The sequence below is a fragment of the Lathamus discolor genome, chromosome 3 (assembly GCF_037157495.1).
Source record: "Lathamus discolor isolate bLatDis1 chromosome 3, bLatDis1.hap1, whole genome shotgun sequence".
NCBI lineage: Eukaryota > Metazoa > Chordata > Aves > Psittaciformes > Psittacidae > Lathamus > Lathamus discolor.
In genome coordinates, this window is record NC_088886.1 from 128740120 (window position 1) to 128760879 (window position 20760).

The following is a 20760-nucleotide window of genomic DNA, read 5'->3' on the forward strand; positions in this document are numbered from 1 at the left end:
AGGCGCGCGCTCCTGCCCCTCCCCAGCGCGGGATGGACTGCGCATGCGTGCGGCGCCAGCGGCCGCCGGTCCCCCGCAGGCGGTTCCGCCCGCCCGGGCCGGTGCAGCGCTCGCCGCTCCGCCCGCCGCCCTTCCCCCGCCGGTGACAGCGGCCCCTCCCCTGCTCCCCGCAGCCATGGCGAGCGGCCGGGCCGAGGAGGCGGCGGCGGCGGCGGCGGCCGAGGAGGAGGAGGAAGAGGCGGCAGCGGCGGCGGCGGCGCGGCTGGCGGCGACGCTGCGGCAGCGGCTGCGGGGCTGGGAGGCGGCGCTGGTGGCGGCGCAGCGGCTGCTGGTGTGGGAGAGGCCGCTGCACAGCCTGGTCACTGCCGCCGCGCTCAGCGGGGCCCTCTGGTGAGCTGGGGCGGGGTAGGCCGCGGGGGTCTGGGCCGGCAGCGAGGGCTGCTCCGCCGAGGCCGCGCAGGCCGGGCGGGCCGCCCTCGGGTGCCGCTGGTGAGCCGCCGGGGTCGGTAGCGATGCCGTCCGGGGTGTGCAGCGGAGCTGAGGGCAGCTGTACCCCGCAGCGCCGCGGGATGTGCACAGCCCCGAGCAGCCGTGCTGTTTTCCGGACAAACATAAACAGGCCGCTCCCTGGGGGGGGGGGACAGTGCCAAGAGCTCGGGCAGGTTTTGCCCCGCCATAGTAAAAGGCAGCCGGCCCGGCTGGAGGCTCGCCCGGGCGTGTTGCTGCTTAAGTTTTGCATCCGTGCGTTATTAGCTTGCTTCATCCCCGTTGCCATGGTCAGTGAGCACCATGGCCCCTGCAGCAGCAGGCTGCGTGTGCCCGTTCGTTTAAGCCGTTCTGCTCGTTAATCTCTTTCTGGAGGGTGCTGGTTTTTCACATGAAGGCCAAGGCCACTTGATTTGGGCACGAGCAGATTCCCTTTGCCCTGCCTTCCCTTCTTCCCTGCTTCTCGGGAAGGGCAGCAGCACGAGGAGCTGGGAGCATGAGTGGCAGAGCCCAGCTGTGGATGGGAATGGAAAGCATCCTGTTGGTTTGTATAAACAGTGTGTCAGTTCTAGTGGCAAAAATGCTCTCAGCCGGCAGCTTTCCCAGTAGAAAAGGTCACAACTGGCCAGGGAAAGAGTTAAACATTGGTTGCAGATGAAATAGGAAGGGCAGTCAGAAAAGGGGAAAGTACGTGACCAGTCAGCCTTTGAAGTCACTCTGAAGAGGCTGCTGACATTCTGCTCCCTCATCCATATGATTATCAGAGGCATACATGGTAGCTGGGTGCTTAAATGCTTTTGGACTACTGGAAAGGCCTGAAAGCAGAGCTTTGAAGTTAGTGGAAAGGGGAGAGGCATGCCGTGAAATGGCAGGGCTGGTAGACAATGGTGGTTAAGGGACTGTGTGTAAAAAGGTCGACAAGAACAAAGAGTGCCCAGAATATGGGACAGCAGAAAGATATCTAAATATCACAGAGGGGGAGGAATTCTCTGTGATCCCATAGAGGATTCAGCCAGCATCCTTCAACTACAGACCCATAAATGAGGTGGAATAGGAGGAAACTCTTCCAGAGCTGACATGTTAAGCTACAGAATTATTGTCCCATGAGAAAGGATAAAAAGTTATTGTGTGGGTCATTATAGGTCCTGTAAGCCCATGGGAAGTGTGCAGCGGGCTTTCTGTGCTGCCTGATGAGGCAGATCTCACTTCGAAGCACGCTGCCTTTGGCTGTGGCTTGGTGGGAAGCACAGCCCTTCCCTGCACTGCACAGTGAGATCTCTCTGATCATTGTTTGGTACATTGGAGATTGGTTATTGGCAAATACTGAAGAGGGGCAAGGTAAAATAGCAGCTCTTCCTTTCTGCAAAGGAGTGCTTATTGAAGGGGTGAGGGTGAATGCATTTCCCTGACATTTGTTTCTGGAGAGACTTAAAAACAGCTCTCCTGAGCTGGAGGGAAGTGCTGATGCTCTTGTGTGGAGGAAAGAAGGAAAGCAGACAGTCACTGCTGATGCAGGCAGCACCCTGGGACCTTTGCTGTCAAATCTATATGGAGTGGGGAGATAAACTCTTTGATGATGGGACTGTGCAACTACACGTGTGTAGTATTGTGTGAGCTGTCATTTGGCTCGAGCCAGTGTGTTGATGAGGGAGGTGAAGGGTTTTATGATAGAGCCAAGTGAGCAGCTAAACCAGTGAAGTTCCAGGGAGAGGTTTGCGATAAAAGAATGGGCATCTATGAGCAGGTGCAAGATAGTTTTGGCACTACCTGCGGGTAATGCTGGAGCTTGTGATGACAAATAGGACAAAAGTTTTCGGCGAATAGGCTGATTTTTCAGCCAGGCTTCTGCTAGAGCAATCTGTATTTATGTTGTCTAGAGCCTCCACCTGGAGGATTTGGAAGGACTTGTACTCATATGAGGGAGCATTAGCCTTGTTTTGCAGCTGGAGGAGGAGAGCACTGGGAGATGGCAGGTGGTCAGCTGTCAGGTGGTGGGCAAAGGCAACATTTGAGAACACGCTGTGGGTGTCTGTGGAGTACAGTGCTGCTGCATTGGCCGGTAGCAATGGTTCTGCTCTGCTGTACTCTGAGCTGTAGCTGTTTGCTCATCAAGAGCAGCAATTTGCTGCCTTTTTCCTGCCTAACAATTTCTCATCTGTTTTCTAGGTTGTTTTCCTCCACATCCCTGAGACCCCTCTTTCTCCTCAGCATGTCCCTTCTTGTCATCCTCTTGCTGGAGAGGTGGAAGCCCAGGTTCCTGTTTGATTTCTCAGGTATGTGATGATTAGCACTGTAGCTAATGACAGCAGTTATAGTGTTAGCTGCTACTGGACTGCGGCCACAGCCGGTTCTTTTCCGGCTCTCTCATAGGTCATGTAAGCCCTGTTCTCCTGTAACCACAGGCTTTGGTGCTGGTGCTGCCTCTGGCCTATTTGTGTCAGAGTATTAGGATGTATCCCAATAAGGATGTATCCTAATACTCTGGGCATGAGGAGAATTGCTCCCTGTGCTGAGAAGTTCTGGGAGTGGCTCATTTAGAGAGTGACTAAGGGGGCCCAGCTTGTCAGGGAAGCTGGTAACAGGGATGATGCAGTGTTTCTGGTGCATCCTTTCTCTCCTGCAAATGTCTTGTTGAAAAGATCATTCCAGGTCTGAGCATATGTAGCCAGCTGAGGTAGGGGAAGGAAATGGGGCACATTGAAGTGGTTTGTTTTGAAGTGTAGCATGGGCTTATGCCCTGGAAGAGGCAGAGCAGATGAGAGCCACTTCTTGCGGCAGGTAGCAGCGTGGATGATGAGGTCTGACAGCAGGGACAGTTAGTGTATTTTACCTGTACTGAACAGCGTCTGGTCTCCAGCTAATCAGTAAGTCTGATCACTTGGCTTATCTTTCCCCTTTACTGAAGGGTCTCTGCCAACATTAGGCACAAAAGCAAGCAGAGGAATTGCCTCATAACAATGATAGGCATGGATTGGCTGCTGTCTGCTTTGAGTGCCTCCTTCACTGGAGTTTATTAAATGACTGGACCCAGACCTGCCTGCTGTATCTATTGCTGCTGTTCAAAGGCAGCTTGGGGCCCTCCATCCCTGCCCCCCTACTCTAGGGAGGGTTTCTGAATGAAAGCCCCTCTATATGTGTGTTTGTAAGGTGCCCTTTATTTGACCTAAAAGGGTACTGAGTTAAAGGGTGCTTTCACAGAAATCCTGATAAGGTTAGATATGTTTCAGCTGTAGTCTTGAAACTGTTTACTTTGTGTGGTTCAGGTAACTAGGCAGCTAAACTGGACTGGCCAATTTAATTTCCTGCTTATTTGCCTTGGTTTTTCAAGGGAATAGTTTAAAGCCACCCAAAACATCTCACTTGAAACGTGTCCAAAAATGCAAAAGCCTGGTGTCTGATACAGAATGGTGTTATTGAGATGAGGGTAGAATTGCTCCAGCAAGTACCAGGCCTGTAAAAATTGTGTTATCACAGAAGAAACAGGAAATCCATATAGCAGTCAATTTATAGAATGCAAAACAGTGAGGAATAAAAAAGAAACCCAAACAAAACAGCACACTAGGGGTTAGGCTCATCCTGTGTTATTAGTTCTGCAAGAAGTCAGTGCCTGTCCTGCTGAGCTGCCCCTCAGTGGTGTTCCCCATATTTCACTCCTTCCTGCTTTTCTGCTGCTGACAGCAAAGAATAGGGACGCCTTTCTGATGTGCCCAGTTAGGTCAGCGCCCTGACTTTGAGATGGTTCACTGAATCGTGCTTCCTCAGCCTTCACAAGGAAGGAGTGGTGGTGCTCTGTGCTCTTGAGGGGCCTACTCTTGAATTGGCACTGCTGAATACTTAGGGGTTCTTGTGTGGCTCTCGCTTCCCGCTGAAGCAGAGCTGCAGCTTTGTGGCTTTCCTCCCCAGTGCTTCCTGTAAGGCTTTCCTGGAGCTTTTGGAAGTAGGTCAGTACCACACCTTCAAGAGTCTGCACGTATACACACAAACCTCAGCTTGTGGCAGTTCTGTGTGTGTTGGGTGACTGTTTATAACATCACTTCTGAAGGAATGCTAAAACCTCAGCGTGTATTTTGCACTGTGATCAGGGACACACTAACAGCAGTGTGATGCACATTTTATGTCCTGTCAGAAGGAACTGCATATTTTCATCTCCCACACAGGGTATTTTCCCCATATGTAACCACCTCTATGTGGGGTTCCACTTAAGTATTGTTTAAGGACTTCAGGAAGCAGCTGCACTTTCTCCTGAAATGGGTATCAAGTAGGGCTGTTCTGTGTAGTGTTGTTTGGCAGCTGTTTGTTGGTCAGCGTAGGAGAGTGCAGTGTGGAAGAGCTCTGGCAAAGGCTGCATTGCAATTGAGTGCTAGTACTCCTTAAAAAGGGCCCCTGCTTTCTAGCTACAGTTTACACACAGATGAAGAATGCCTCTTGGGGAAGCGTTGAAAACCTCTAAGAGCCAAGGAACCCATCAACAGTAATTTGTCAGTACCAACATGAAACCTAAACTCTTGTGCGGCTAACTGGTCTCCCAGAAGAGTCTGGTGTACGTCAAGTGGTTTGTATTAATCCACAGTCCTGTGTCAAATGGCAACAGCGTGATTTCAGCTGGTTATTGATGATCTGAGGCCAGCTGTGGGTGTCCTGCTTGCTGGCTTAGTTGAACTGATGCTAGAAAGTACTGCAGCACAGGTTGTAGTTAATCCTTAACTAAGTGAATATGTCCTGTCAGAAATGATCTAGGTTTTCTGTGGTTGGGCTCTTCCTCCAACTGGTGTAAGACTCCAGTGCTTTGGGTTGGGCAGTGGGCAGATTACTACAGGAAGCAAGATACTGTTGATTTTAGAGACAGGTTGTGTTTTGCCAGTTGAAATCACGTGAACACTCTGCAGGTGCTGAGATGTTCTGCAGCTCCCCAGAGTGTCTCTGAAACCTTCAGAAGCAACTGAGGAGAATGGTTTCACTCCCTCTGCTGGCATATTTTGAGTGGCTTGGATTGCTGCAGCCAGTTCAAGAGGAGTGGGGCTCCTGCTTACCGTGGTGCAGGTACCTCTGTCCAGCAGAACGCCACAGCATCTCATTTGTAGCTTGTGCAACCAGTATACCCAGCCAGCACAGACGGGCTGGTGCCAGTGTAATTTATTTGGTGATTTAGTGCAGGTAGTAGATGAGGCTTTGAGATATGGCTGGATTTCTGTGTGCTGCCATTAAGCAGCTTTAGATTCCTGAACACAGTAACAAAACACAGCAATGGCGGTTACATGAGAGAAGCAACAAGCCCGTTGGGAGGGGGAGGGAGGGGGAGCTGCATACATAGCATTCGTTTCACACCTGGAGCTTCCTTTGGGAGCAGTGCCAGAGCCACTGTGCAGAGCACTTGTTTGAGGCAGAGGGGTGAGTGGGCAGCCCCATCTGAGAGCAGTTGACTCCTCTTTTCAGGCCTGATTACTGGAAATCTGGGTCATGCTCTCAAAGAATCGCCTCCTCCCCTGGGCGATGGCTCCTGCTCCACTGCACTGTGCAAGCTGACTGGTGCAGTGCCTGCAGTGCTAGGAGGGGTCTGGCACACTTGACCCAACATCCTGTGTCTTGGAGAGCAGCAGTGGCAAGGCTGCCAGTATCAGATGCTGTCCTCTGCCGCTTCAGCTGGAGTCTGAGGTCTCACTGGGTGTTGACAGTGACAGATGTTCACCTCTTCTGTGTGTTTCTCTGGCAGAGTTGTTGTGGCTCTTGGGCTTTGCATCTGGCTGATGACTCCAGAGAGGATTCAAACCTCCTTTTGTTCATATTGCGTTTTTCAGTCCATTTCTAACAATTAGCCTGGACTTTGAACATAAACTCTTCCTTTATTTTAGGCCTGTTTATGTGTTGACATGCAGTGTGGGGGATAGAGTCCCACTGATTTTTAGAACCTCTTGGACCAAGTCTGCTCTTGGTAGAGGAGGGTACACCTTGAGGGTCCTTCACGTCATGATCAGGGGCTTGTTAAACATAGGAGACTGTATAGCTGGAAGAGCTTTGGTTTTGCCCTGTACATCCTCAGACACTAGTCAGCTAGCCAGGACACCCAAATCCCATGGGCAGCCCGGCTCATGAGTTCCAGTTGTCATGGAAATATTTGGTGGGTTTTTCTCTATGTATCTAAAGGCAGAACATGATCATATGTGACCTCTGCCACTGAAAAACTGCTCTTCCCTTCAGTACTGCATAAAGTAAGTATCTGATCATTGATCGTCACTGGGTTGGAGCAGAGAAGAATGGGAGAACTTTTCCCTTGCTTTTATCCAGACTGGACCTTAGGAGTATAGTTATATTTGTGCCTGGCACAAAGGGCTGTCAGGAGACTAAAAGACCCCTAAAATTAGATAGTTAGACACAAGACTGCTATTTGTTACTTAATTCCCCTGCAAAGAATAGAGACAGCAGAGAGATCTCTGGCATTTGTACACAGCATCCTGCCAGGGACTGTGCTCTGGGTCAGTCAGTGGGAAGTGCAGCTTGGATCTGCTAGTGCCATATTGAGCTCGGAGGTGGGAGCTGAGGCTTTGCCCAGCTCAGAAACCATGTTGGCAGCCCTCTGTGAATGAGAAGGCCTAGGCAGCTACCCTTGGGATGGCGCTGCCCAGACACATGGGACACCAGAGTAAGTTGTACCACCCCTGCAGTGGAGAGCCAACATACTAGCAGCAGGGTGCACGCTGGGTATGAGTGTCCTACCACGTGTTTCTCAGTGCAGGCTGCAAGGTGTGCCAGGGCATCCCAAGACCAGTGTTCTGGCTGCTCCAAGTCCCCGGGTATGCCCCACTGAAGTCTGCACAGCTCAGACTCCAAGCCAGTGATTTCTGCTTGCATAAGAACACAAAGAGGGTCCCCAGGGTGCTTCCCTCGCTGAGGATGATACATATCCAGTTCTGCTCTGTTCAAGTGATAAAAATGTTGGGTTGTATTTTTAACTTGCCTGACTAATCTGCTCTGTTCTCTCTACAGCACAACCATCAGAGGAGCCGGGAGGGGAGAGGTAAGCTCACTGATGTGTTCCTCAGTAAGAGAGTGAAGAAGCCTTAATTCAGTGTGATCTCACCTGTCCTTTTTGCTGTTGTCGATAAATTGTATGGCTCCTGCTGTGAAACGTTCATAGCAGTTTCTCCTGCACTGGGAGATGCTTATCAGCTGAGGAGCCACAGTGTGAGACTCTGGGGAAAGCTAGTGTTCTTTCAGTAGCAATTAAGCTCAAGTACTTCTGATGTTGGGAATTCTCAGGTTTCTTCCCTGGATTTTCCCTGAACTATTTTGAGAATTCTCCAGAGAAAAGGAAGCTCCCGAGACTGACTTTCGCAGTCCATATGTGCTGTCTGTGCGTGGTGCAGCTTGCATGCCATCCTCGGCCATAGTTACAGGTCTGAGCACCGTGCTCTGGCTACTTTGGACTTGGTGCCAGAGGAGGCCATGTAATGAGTTCTATCTCCAGCACTTCTGTCTGTGTGGCTTTGAGTAAACTGCTTGTATCATGGGACTGTGGCATGGGGATGCTGTGGCATGGTGGCTGCTGCTGCTGCTTGCTTGGCTCAGGTGTCTCTCGGCTCTCTTCCTATTACAAGAAAAAACTATCTCCATGTGTCTTCTATAGTTCAGTTGAAGATGCAGTCAGTATTGTTGAGCCTTTGTTAGGGATCTCTGCTTCCCAGTGCAGCTCTTCCCTCCCCTCAACAAAACAGACCGTGTTCAAAGATTGTCTTCTTGCTCTTGTCTGTCTCTAGTGAGGGGGTGACTTCAGGGGCACAGCCTCACCTGCTCAGTGTCCCTGAGCTGTGCCACTGTCTGGCAGAGAGCTGGGTCACCTTCAGGCTGTACCTGCAGGAACTGCTACAGTACAAGAGGCAAAATCCTGCCAAGGTAAGCTGGAGATACCTACTCTTCTGTGCAGGGGCTTTTCTCCCCATTACTAGTGGCCTAGGACATGGAAATATGTGAAATCAATATTCTGCAATTGCTGTCCCTACTTAATGTTTGCTGTTCATTGCTTTCAGACTATATGCCATGGGAAGCTTAAAAAATGGGTAATTGGCTTCCAGTATTTGTAAGCTGGAGCTGAACTCAACCCCTTCTGTAAATGGCTAGCTGTACTTTTATTTGTTAGTGTGCAGAGGAAGCTTTTAGATTGGGAGTGGGGAGAAAAAAGGCAAGGCTACAAGCCTCTGCACCTTCCACAGGCTCCGTTCTTAAGCTGGTCCTACCTATATTGCTATTCAAGATCGTAGCTAGCCAAGTCCAAATGCAGCAGTGTTTCTGAGTACATGGAAAGTTGTCATTAACCATGTTCTGATGGCTGTGACATGTGTTGTGTGGAAAGGGTTTATAGACAGGAGTTGCCTCAACACCATAAAAAGTAGGACAAAACAGACAACTGGGATTGTATCAGGCTTGCTGGGAACTAGTGTGCCAAAAGGAGTGGGTTTCTATTACTGCCGATTACTCCTCCTCTCTTAAAACACCTTACCAACTACAGTGAGTAGACCAGTTCAGAGATGCCCATAAAGCATGAATTCACTGGGAGAAAAGCCCTTAGAGGGCTTTTGTAGAACTTTTCCATTGTGAATGAAACTTCATTGCTGGATTTAGTTGATAACTGAACCCATGCCCTGCTTTGCAGGGTGTCGTCACTTCTCCCCCTCCCAAGGAGAATGCAGGATAAGCCATCAGAGCTGCACTACTATTACTCTTCCACTTCTTCCAGAGGAGGAAGGCCCTGGTCTGATGGGAGCACAGGTTCTGCTAATGCTTTTGCCAGCTGGTTTATGGCATAGCAGTGCAGAGTATCTCATGACTGCAACAGCTTCCTGGCTCTGTCAGGACAGTACAGGCTTCTCTTGAAGTGCTGAGCTCTGCAGGAGAGATGTACTCTAAAATAGCAATTTGCAATATCCCATCCTAGCCTCAAGGAACATAATTTACTTGATAAATAGTTGTCCAATAAAGTTTTGATTTGTTTTATTGGGGTGTTGGGTTACCTTGGTCTTCCTGTGCTTGAATCTCTAATGCTTATATCTTAACCCAGCTGAGCTGTCTGAGTTGTGATTGTCAGCATCTGAATGTACTCAGTGCAAAGCTGGTGTACTGACTTCTGTTAGGAGCATCCCTCATTTTGCTCTAACTGGGTTTCCTGCACTGGTTGCATAGATATATCTCTGCCTCTTGTCACTTCTGTTTGTTCCTCTCTCTTTCTTCAGTTCTGCATGAGTGTCTGTTCAGGCTGCCTGATTCTGGCTGTAGTTGGACACTATGTTCCAGGCATAATGATCTCCTACATCATTTGTGAGTATAAGCAGCTGTCTCGTCTGACTTAAGCTTAAACATGACCTAACTGTGCTGTTGATACGCTGGTAGAAGCATATTCGTGGGGGGGTTGAGGGAATCTCTGCTAGATGGTCAATCAGTACAGGCAATGTGCTCCTGGAAGTCTCTTTAAGTGCGTGCATGCAGTACAAGTGCAGAGTCAGGAGAGGGAGCCGTGCCTAAAACCTGCTTTCTTCCTCTGCCCACGGCTGCGGTCCTGCTGGTGAGGCTCCAGGGAAGCAGAGCTGCAGTCTCTCAGTTCCTGGAGTGGGCAAATCCATACTGGGAGAGTTAAAGAAGCTGCATGTTTAGTAAATAAGACCTTTTTCATTGCATCGTGAGTCCTTGCTAACCCTGTTCAGGTGGTTTGCTGCTAGTGTGTCTATGTATGAGCTCTTTGCTGCTATCCTTATTAAAGTTTTGGTGATTTTTAGTTTTAATAACCTAATTTCAGGCCCCCTATGGCATGTTGGGGCTGGGATGCAGTGGCTGAAGAGGGCTTACGCTTCATCTTAACATAAATCTGTATCCTAACAGAGATCTGTTAGGAAAACCTGGTTAATGAAGCAGTTTTGGAATGAGTAAGAATAACCATGGATGAGGATTTTAGGCAGAGTCAGATAGGAAAGCAAATGGCATTCAACTACGCTTTCCCCAAGGCAGACTTTCTTGCTGGTGCCCTGTGAAGGGCTGGATTGTGCTTGCTCTGTTTCACACTCCCTACATCCTGTGTCCCCAGTGCTCAGCATTCTGCTCTGGCCTCTGGTAGTCTACCATGAGCTGATCCAGAGGATGTACACGCGTTTGGAGCCTGTCCTGATGAAACTGGACTACAGTATGAAGGCTGAGACGCTGCACCACAAGCATGAGAAGAAGAGTAAGGCCCTCCTTTCACCCTGACTTTTTCTGGTGCTGTACTGCCAGGGTGGAGCCCCAGCAAAGGGTCGAGGGGAAAGCACATTTGCCAGCACTGTGGTGAACGGCTGCAGCAGAGGAGGGGAGGGCAGGCAGAAACTTGAGAGTTCTGGGGAGATCAACTGGGCAGGTGATCCTGGGAAGAGCAAATAAGAGCAACAGATTGCAGCTGTCTTTGGGAACCTTGGGCTGCTGGGAAACATGAGGTTTCACAGGGTAGTAGAAACAGTGGGAAAGTGGTGTATAAAAGTGTAAAGTTCCCAGTCTCATGTAAAGCCTTTCTTCTCTTTCTCATAGAGCGACAAGGGAAGAGTGAGCCTGCAGCAGGGGATGAGCCAACAGCAGAGACAGAGAGTGAGAGTGAGGCAGAGCTGTCGGGCTTCTCCCCAGTGGTAAGAGCACAAAGAGCTGAGCAGGAACCAGTTGCTCCTGTCTGGTCTATAACATCTTGAGAGACAAGGGATGGTCTGAGTACAGCTGTGCTGCTAACAAGCTGCAGACCAGCTAGTCACTTCTTTGCAGAATCCCAAGGGGAGCAGGGTATTTGATGAAGGCTGTTGTTTCCAGTCTCAGTATTGACAGTGCAGTGCTATGGGGCTGGTGATGCAGTAGCAGGACAGGTTGAGCTGTCCTCCAGCCTCTGGCTGACCTGCAGAGCTGCTTTGGTGGTTATGCTTCATGCTCAGAGAATGTGAGTGTCCCCTAAAGAAATCCAACTCTTCTGGTTGTACAGAGGCTCCTCGCTGCTGGAAAAGGGAGATGAGCAGCACTAGTGTCTCTTACACAGTTCCCTGCTTTGTCAGACTCGGTGTGACCTTTCTATATATGCGCACCACAGAAATGGACCCAGTGTTTTCATTTATAGGAGCTCTGGGCATGTAGCTGGGCTGCGAAGTGGGAAGCTTCAGCTTCCAAAGGAATGCTGCCTCCTTTCAATGCTCTTTTCCCTGCACTTGAACCACTGGTAACTGTGGAAGCCTTCATTGGGCCCAGCATGAATCATGCAGAAGAGGAGGGGTGTTCTACTCCTTGATGATCCCAGGAGAGGAAGAAGGATCAAAGCCTTCTGAGACTCCTATGGGCTGATCCCATCTTGTGCTGGCTCTTTCAGATTCTTCACGGAAAGCAGGCAAAGCTTCAGGCAGTGAATTATTGCAGGGAAGCCACTCAGCTGAGGCTGTCCTTCCCTGCAGTGCAATGAGCACTTTGCCCAACCCACTCCTGCTTTCATGCTGTCCCTCTGCAGCAAGCTTTCCCTCCAACAAAGACTTCTGCCTGGAAGCTCTGGTTTGTATGGAGGTGCCTCTAGGCAGCACTAGCAGTCAGACACCCTCTGCTTCATTCATACAGGTGGATGTAAAGAAGACTGCCCTGGCACTGTCAATAACAGATTCTGAGCTCTCTGATGAAGAGGCTTCCATCCTGGAGAGTGGGGGCTTTTCTGTCTCAAGGGCTACCACCCCACAGCTGACGGACGTTTCTGAAGGTACGTGATGGGACGCATTGCTGCCTTCCTTACCTTGGGTGTTTCTGCCCAGAACAACTGGCCCTCTGAATGGGAGGACAGGGAGAGAACCCAGCTATTTGCAGGGAAAAGAATGAAAGGAGGCAGCAGTAATAGCAATGCAGCATGCCCTGGCTTTGTGGCTGATCAGGAGCTGGTCCTGAGTGGACATCTGCTTCTGATTACTGCCCCACAAGGCAGTGCTGTCTTGTGACTCCAGGAAGAGAGCAAGGTATCCACAAAGACCCCGGAAATAATTGTGTGGTACAGATGTAGGTGTGGTACAGCTATATATGATGCTGGGTGAAACAGGTCGGACACCCCACCCTGTCAGACTTACAAACTCAGAGAATGACTAGTTAGTGGTGAGGAATGTGAAGGTAATGCCTTGGATGTGGTCACTTGAGTGTCTGGGGAGGAAGAGGCAGGTGACATGCTGTGAGCACTATTTCCCTGAGCCTGTAGTTTTTCGTTGAGGTCTCTAAATGCAGAGAGCATGATCTGGAAAAGGGAGTCCTCTCTGAGCACAAAGCACATGGAACAGGATGAGAAAAGGGACACTCCATGTGAGTCGTGCCACTGGGAAAAGGGAATAACTGCAGCCCCCTTCCTGCTGTGCTCCCAGAACTGGGAGGATGCCCAGAAGTGAGCCCTCATGTATCACCTGAGGGGAAGTGGTGGGAGGTGTCAGTACCCTGGGTTGAGGTGAAGGGACCTGCACCTTAATGCTGGTGCCTTTCAGACCTCGACCAGCAGAGCCTGCACAGCGAGCCAGAGGAGTCGTTTTCCAAGGACCTGGCAGAGTTTCCCTCCGTGGAAGAATATCATTCCAGAGACCTGGGACCACAGAGCGATGAAGACGCATTTGGTGTGCCTCTGGGCCCCGAGCTTGCCCACGCTGCCCGTGAGCTGGACTCAGCAGAGAAGGAGGCCGCGGACTCTGGCCTTTCCATCCTTCACCTCACGTCTCCTCTCCATTTTGTAAATACACACTTCAATGGGAGCGGGCAAGCGGCAGGAGACAGCATGGCACCAAAGCCTGCCCCTGCCCCCGGCCTGGGCATCTGCATCAACACGCTGAGCGAGGAGATCGTCACCACTGCCATCACCACCGCGGTGCAGAACACCCTCTCCGCACTGCTGCGGTCCTCCGAGGCCAGCGAGGGGCCCTCCCTCTCAGAGTTCCTCCCCACCGAGCCTGAAGAGAAACTGAGCTTCCAGGCACAGCTGTCAGAGAGCGAAGTGGTGGAGACGGAGACAGCAGCTTCACCGGAAGATGAGGAGGAAGCAGATGACTTTGAGCTACTGGATCAGGGGGAGCTGGAGCAAATGGATGTGGAGCTGGGGCTCGGGGAGGAGCAGGATGCACAGGAGCCTCCTGCCGCTCCGGCTTCCCTCTCTCCCGCACCTGCTGAGCTGCCAAAGCACGGAGAGGAGGAGGAGGCAGTGATGACAGCAGCATCTGTGTCTTAGGTCTTCGTCACGTGCCCCTTTTTCTTCTGTCATCACTGGAAAGAAGGAAAAACTCACACGGTGAACGTGCAGCGGGTTTTTAGATGTTTGTGTTGACTGGGATGGAAACGCGTCAGTGTTAATGTGCTGTGTCTGGAATAACGAATCCTTTCCATCCTTCTAGAGCCTGGCCTTTGCTGGCTGAGGGGAGATGCCCCTGCCCTGCGGCTGGGGAGGAGCCGGCTCCTAGAAGCCTTACGCCACAATCAAAACACCAACCCCAGCAAACGCTTCCTAGTAATGGTGCAGTATTTTGGTCTGTCTTCTGTTTGTCTTTCGTTTTGCACGCAGAGTACCAAGCTAGCTGTAGCTGCTGCTAATACCCACATCCCCAGTAGGACATATGCAATCTTATTTTATTGGGTTTTTAAATGGCTACAAGTGTAAATAATTTTAACTTTCATTGGTTTCGTTCAGGGGGGAGGGATGGGGTGCACCATCAGACATGGGTCTTGAGGGTTTGCAGAGGGAAAGGGGTCTCGGGAGGGCAGCAGCAAGAGACTAAAGCAGATGGGTGCTGGCAGCAAAGAGGCCCCTTCTGGAGACTGTTACCGCCGCTCATGTCACTGCTGGAACGGGGTGTTGGGCGATACCTGTTTTTTTCCCCTGTCAGATTTGAGTTCTGCTACCGGGTGGCTGTGGAGGTTTTTGCAATCAATGAAATTCTCTCCTGGCCCTGTTCAGTACTCCAGTTTCTTCCTGCCGTGGCCCCTCTCGCCGTCTGCAGTGCTGACCTTACGGCCACCCTTTCTGTGCTCAGTCGGGCGTCTTAACATGGCACCTGAAGACTTGGCAGCGGGGTGAAGCGCGCCGGGGGCCGCGTTTTGTGCCTCCTCCGGGGCCGGGGATGGCGGCTCGGGGCGGGGGGAGGCGGATGGAGGCTGGAGGGCGGCGCCCCCGGCTTTGAGCTGGCCCCTCGGGGCGGTGCCTGCGGAGCCGCGGGGCGGGGGCTGGCAGGGGGCGGGCCCGCGGCCGGGTGACGCCGTGCCGGAAGCGGGCGCGGTGCGGAGCCGCCATGGAGTTCCCGGACCTGGGCGCGCACTGCTCCTGGCCCGCCTGCCAGCGCCTGGGTGAGTGCCGCCGGCGGCAGCGCCCCGGCACCCGGCCCGGGCGGCGCAGCGGGGAGCCTGCGGGCCGGGGGGTGACGGGCCCGGCGCGGCCGCCCTTGGCCGAGGGGCGCGGGGCGGCCTCTCGTCCTCCGCAGTGGCGGAGCTGGGGGCCGGTCGCCCGGGGCTGCTCCCGTGCACGGCTCTGCCCGCGGGTCGGGCTCGGCGGGGCAGCGGGCACTGCGGCTGCCGGCGCTGGGGACCCCGGTAGTGGGGGGGGGGGAAGGCCGGGTGCGGCCGTGCCGAGGAGAGTCGGAGCTGCGGTCGTCCCGGGTGGGCGAGCCCCGGGCTGGGAGTGGCGGCATCCGCAGGGAGCTCGGCATGATTTCGGGCGCTGCTCCCGGGCGCGGGGAGGGCAGGTGGTGAGGAGGAGCCTGAGGTGTCTGCAGCCACCCATGGCCCTGCAGCCCTTCTCTTTCCAAGCCGAGGCAGGAGAGAAGCGGCGCTGGCGCTGCCGCGGGTGGGGGCTGTGTCCCAGGTGGGCAGCGCTGACCTCAACGCTCTGCCCGCGGCCTCTCCCCGCTCCCAGACTTCCTCCCTCTCAAGTGTGATGCCTGCGAGCAGATCTTCTGCACCGACCACGTCGCTTATGCCCAGCACGACTGCACCTCTGCCTACAAGAAGGTAAGTGCTGAGAGGAGGTCTGGTCCAGCCAGGGATCAGAGGTAATTTAGGACTTCGTTGGTCACTTGGGCATTCCCCGTGGGATGTGTGCTGGGTCTCAAAGTGTCTCTGAAAGCCGGGATCTGTGTCACTGCTGCGAACTTCCAGCCCACCCTCTGCCACTCGGTGAACTGATTTGTCTCCCAGCCATGCTGTTTTCCCTTCCTAGAGCCTCTGTCTGTGTCTGTCACACCCACCGGGTTAGAAACAGCGACCTCTTCGGAGGGTGTGAGCAGCATCTCAAACCACAGGTCATGCTGTGGAAGCCTCAGCAGGCAGATCCTGAAAGGGAGAGAGATGGCTGCGCAGCGCTCGAGGTTGCCCAGCTGCGTGTTCGCAGCTCCCTCCTTTTGTCTCTACAGGATATCCAGGTCCCTGTGTGTCCCCTCTGCAACACCCCAGTCCCTGTGAGGCGGGGGGAGATGCCTGATGTCGTGGTGGGTGAGCACATCGACCGTGACTGCAAGTCTGACCCTGCACAGCGCAAGCGCAAGGTAGGAACCTGGCGCTCCATCTCGCTGCTGGGACCTTGCTGGATCCTGGGGGTGGGAAGGCAACAACACATAACTCTGCCCTGCCTGATGCTGTCTCTGTTTACACAGGCTGTGGACAGGAAGGGTTGTTGACCTAGAGGTGTGTGCATCTGCAGGCTCTGTGGTATGAGTCTAGGGTTGATGTAGCAGTGGAGTGGGGCTGGGCATTCATCTGGGATTTGAGGATAGGAAACTGCATGCTGCCATTAGGAAAATGCGATCAGCAATTAGTTGCTTCGTCTTGCCAGGAGAGGAAATTGCTGCAGGGAGCTGGCACACAGGAATCCAGCCCAGCAGCAGCTGGAGGTCTCTGGGCTATCCCCACTTCCCAGGCAGTTGTCCCTGGGTGAGGAAGTGTCTCTTCTGCTATGATTATGTAATTGTGCAGACCCTTGTCTATGGAGACCAAAGCAGTAGTGAATTACTGGTAAACTGTCTAAAGAAAATGAGTATTCAGAGGCAAACTCCAGAGCCCACAGAAGAGGCACTGGTGGGGAAAGGCGGTCAGTGCCCAGGGCCTGATGCAGATGGAAGGGGCAGCCCCAGCCCTGCAGGGCATGTTCCTTTTCACCACAGCCATGTCGTCTTGCAGATCTTCACCAACAAGTGTCTAAAGCCTGGCTGCAAGCAGAAGGAGATGATGAAGGTGATCTGTGACCAGTGCCACAAGAACTACTGCCTCAAACACCGGCACCCCCTTGACCACGACTGCAGCGGGGCAGCGCGTCCACTCTCCAAAGCAGGGTGAGGGCCAGGGGACAGACAGGGTGGCAGGGATGGGGCTGTGCTTGCCAGACGGGTGACACGGAAGAAGCCCAGCTCCTCCTGGCCCATTGTCTGGGACTGCTGCATTCTCACTGTCCCTGACTTGTGTGCTGGGGTATCCTCTGGCAGTGTTAAGGTTTGTAGAGTCAGCACAGCTCTATACACAGTCTCTTTCTCCTGTAGCAAAAGCCTCTGGTACTGCCTGCTGGGTGTTTTGCTCTTGCTTCTCTGCCCAGCCCCTTATTCTGTATCTGACAACTTCTGCCTATCCTAGCGCAGTTTTCCATTGAGAGAAACAGGACTTGAAACTAGGGTGTAGCTGAGCCACAACATGGGTACTTTCAGTAAGAAGAGGAGCAGGGAGCCAGGGAAGCATCTTGCTTATCCAGCTTCATCTCCGTCGGTATTCAGTGACAAGGACTGGCTCGTGATGTGAACAGTTGCTCACAGGCATTCTGTCTGTCTCAGGCATGCTGCAGTTGCGAGAGCCCAGGCATCCTCCTCCAAAACGGTCACTGCATTGAGCAGCGGAGCTGCCCGGCCAGCAGACAGCCCCTCTTCTCCAGCGCCTGCCAGGTGAGGTGGGCATGGCCAGGCTCAGCTTGGTTCCCTGTGGGATGCAGGAGCAGCAGCTCCCTGCTGCCTGTGCATTGGCAGGGCTGTGTGCTCGTACCAGGGCTCCCTGCCTTGACAGTAACCTAGCTTCTCTCCTGTCCGCAGAGGAGGCAGAGCAGCTGTGCTGCAGGCTCGCAGCACCTCCCCTCCAGCTGTCATGCTGCAGAATGGGCTGGTGAGTGGCCTGGCCTGGGCATTTGGGCTGGGTTTGGGTGGTTCTGTGCCCTGGGGAGCTCCTGCAGCAAGTGCTTTTTAACCCACGCTCTGTAGGTGACCACGGTGCCCCCCAGCAGGGCCTTCCCTGGCAAACAGGGATCTCAGATGCGTCAGTTTGCTCTGGTGCCTGTGAATGGCAGCTCTCGGCTGCGCTGTCTGCTCAGGTTTCCCCAAAGGGACAAAATGCACTGGCTTGTTTTCCCCAGGTGTTCTTTCTGTTCTGCAAGCCAAGGGTGCAGGAGACTGGAAGCTGCTTCCTGCTGCTATTCTTATTGTGGTCCCTGCACTGGCAGGCAGGACTGTGTTTCTTTAGGCAGGGGCAGAGAGGTGGAGGTCTGTCTTGAGCCCCAGGCCTTCACCTTGGCTGCTTTTGGCCTTGTAGAGGGGAGATGCACCCGTTCTTAACCAGGCAAGACTGTATCTGCCGCATGTCTCTCAGGGCCACCTCCTGCCACCCCCAGCCAAGCTGCTGACAAGATGTTTTGTTTCAGAGTGAGGAAGAGGCTCTGCAACGAGCTCTGGAGATGTCCCTGGCAGAGTCAGCACGCAGCTCAGCACAGCCACCCAGGTATGGCCCAGGGACATGTGGTGTCATGCCCCAAGCCTGTGTGAGAGGTGCCGGGGGAAGCATCATGTGGCTCCGGGGGTGACATTCCTCTCAGCGCGTGTTTCCACATGATGCATCTGTGGCTGACAGGAAGACTCCAGAGCAGTCATAGAGCTCAGTTCAGTGAGCAAGCCCTCCAGGGCATGGGGCAGGGCAGTGACTGACAGCACAGTGGGACAAACCATTTTCTGAGCACTTGTCAGCTAATGAGCATGGCTAGAACGTGACACATGTGGTGTAGGGCTGTTCACAGAGGACACCAGGGAGCCCACGCTCTCGGGCACATTGCCTGGTGCTGCTGAAAGCACCAGTCTCACAGACTGGAGTTAACGTGGTTCTCCTTGGCCCAGGGTGCTGGCTGCAAGCCTCTGCTGGATACTCTGGTCCCTCCCTAGCCCCCTGGCTTGGCCAGGGTGATCCTCAGTTGTTCCCTGCCCTTAGCTGTCCTGAAGGTTGCAGTTACAGGAGATCCTGCCGCCCCAAAGGGCTCTGGGCACTGGGCCCATAGGCTCGGGGGAGGCCGATGCACACAATGCACCACTGTCCTCAGCAGCACGCAGGAGGAGGAGGATCTGGCACTGGCCCGGGCGTTGTCAGCAAGCGAAGCCGAGTACCAGCAGTCACAGCGGCAGGTGAGTGGGGCTGGCTGCAGGCTCTGCACCGTGGTGGGGTTGAGCCTAACCTGGCATATGTTGTGGAGGGGTTCTCCCTGGGTTCTGCTTCCTCTGGGCCCTGCCTAGAGTAACTTTCCTGACCAGGAGGGCAGCGCAGCCCGGGGCAGTGGCAGCATCACTGCCGAATACACAGCTCTGGGGACTTGAGCACTGGATGTACCCCCTTGTAGGCCAGAGGAAGAAGTCCGTCTTCCCTTGCTCACCATATGCTGCTTCCCGTTCCAGGTGCAGGGTTCAAAGCCATCGAACTGCAGCATGTCGTAGGCAGCTGAAGCAGGGTGCGCCAGTGGACGTGGGATCCTACTTGTGACCTGAGGAGCGGCTCTGGCCTCCCTCATGGATGCCATGGGGTTCTGGCGTAGGCACTTGATGACAAGAGCCCCTCGCCACAGACAGCTCATCTTCCTGGGGGCTGTAGGCAAGCCACCAAGCACACACTGACACCTCAGCCCTAGTACCTGTGTAAAATCAGTGCAGCAAGTTGCTGATGCTCCTGGAGAGGTGAAGACAGTATGGAAGGAGGCTGAGCACACACTGACCAAAGCAAGCGGCAGCCGGCAGCATGCACTTAGCCACAGCTGCTGTGGCTGTGTCCCAGCACTGCTGGGCCTCTGGGGTGAGAGCAGAGCCATCCTGGAGGGAAGTTCCATGTGGGGCCATCTCTGCATGCTTGGATGTACAGCTGGGATACAGCTGCCTGCTGCAGTGGTGGGGGCTGGATTTCATGCTCCTGGAGGGCTGTTGCCAGCCCCTCAGCAAAGAGCAACTGTGGCTGGGACGGTCTCTTGCATGGGCATGGCACAGCTGAATGTGAAGCCTCCTGTCAGCGTGGAGGCAGCCCCTTCCCCACTCCCCATGCGTTGGTGCCTCCCCTGCTGTCTGCATGTACAAGACCACACTGGGCCTTACCCACCTTGGCTGGGTCCCAGCACTTCTCTGAGACGGAATGAGCTGCATTTCCTTTCTGGTTTAATTTAACAAGGGCCATTATCTGAAAAGTAACCTCAGCAATGACTTACAGTAGTGTTGCTTGCATGGGAGGACTGCAGCTGCCTTCCTGCTGCTGGGTGCTCTCTGCTGCCCAAAATGATTCCAGAGCCCTGTTTCAATGCTGCTGCGGCAGGAACACTTCTGTCCTTGCACCTGTGCTGCAGGGAATTCTCTCCTGGCTAAGGGCAGCACAGAGCCCCTTCCTCTAACCACAGCCCTGAGCCCGGAGCCAGCCCTTCATGGCTGGTGGTTGGAGGCAGGAGCTGATGCATGAGCAGGGGGTCACTTGTCCAGCTGACCTCTTGCAGAGCAGAGTGGTGCTGCTTTCCCAGTGCTCTGCCATGCATCCCTGCTGGAACCACTCCTGCCTGTAGGGCTGTGCCTGGCTCTGCACAGGACTGGGCTGCCCTACAGCTGAGGGGGGGTTATCTGCTGGCAGTGCCTCCCTGGGGTGGGAGGTGGGTTCAGGCTGGGCCCTTTGGAGAAAATAAAAGCAGAGCACGATGTGCAGAGCACTTTGGGTTGCAGTCACTTGGTGTCCAGCTCATCTGTCTGGATGCATAAGGATGTGCAAAGGGGGGCGACATGGGCACGAAGCAGGCACCAGCTGTGCTGCTTTTTCCTTCCTTTGCCATTGGAGTGCAGCCCCTACCATGCTCAGCCTTTTAGTTCAGGGACAGGGCAGATGCTGACAGCCTGCTCTGCCCCTTGCCCGCCTAAGCCCAAGGAGCAGTGCTCTGTGGCAGAGCTGCTGGTTGCCACAAGGGCACAAGCGCTGACCCTCCCTGGAGCATTGCCCCCACAGGGTGTCCTGCAGGCATATACCCCGCAGGTAAGACCACACAGG

General features: G+C 53.8%; 2 protein-coding genes across 3 annotated transcripts; both read left to right on the forward strand.

The window, feature by feature from the left end:
• The first annotated feature begins 28 nt into the window (after positions 1-28).
• RETREG2 (reticulophagy regulator family member 2) lies at positions 29-14423 on the forward strand. The gene is made up of 9 exons (XM_065671618.1): positions 29-390; positions 2653-2759; positions 7468-7498; positions 8238-8373; positions 9708-9792; positions 10553-10690; positions 11026-11120; positions 12079-12214; positions 12975-14423. The coding sequence occupies exons 1-9, from the start codon at positions 44-46 to the stop codon at positions 13703-13705; spliced, it is 1806 nt and encodes a 601-aa protein (XP_065527690.1). The 5' UTR covers positions 29-43; the 3' UTR covers positions 13706-14423.
• A 261-nt stretch (positions 14424-14684) lies between these two features.
• Positions 14685-20444, forward strand: ZFAND2B (zinc finger AN1-type containing 2B). Of its 2 annotated transcripts, none has more exons than XM_065671620.1 (9): positions 14685-14814; positions 15380-15474; positions 15876-16007; positions 16639-16790; positions 17280-17387; positions 17532-17601; positions 18134-18210; positions 18800-18881; positions 19149-20444. In XM_065671620.1, the coding sequence occupies exons 1-9, from the start codon at positions 14760-14762 to the stop codon at positions 19185-19187; spliced, it is 810 nt and encodes a 269-aa protein (XP_065527692.1). In that variant the 5' UTR covers positions 14685-14759; the 3' UTR covers positions 19188-20444. The 2 variants fall into 2 exon arrangements, with proteins under 2 accessions (XP_065527692.1, XP_065527693.1); XM_065671621.1 differs by having other exon boundaries at positions 14686-14814; positions 18803-18881.
• Positions 20445-20760: the final 316 nt, after the last annotated feature.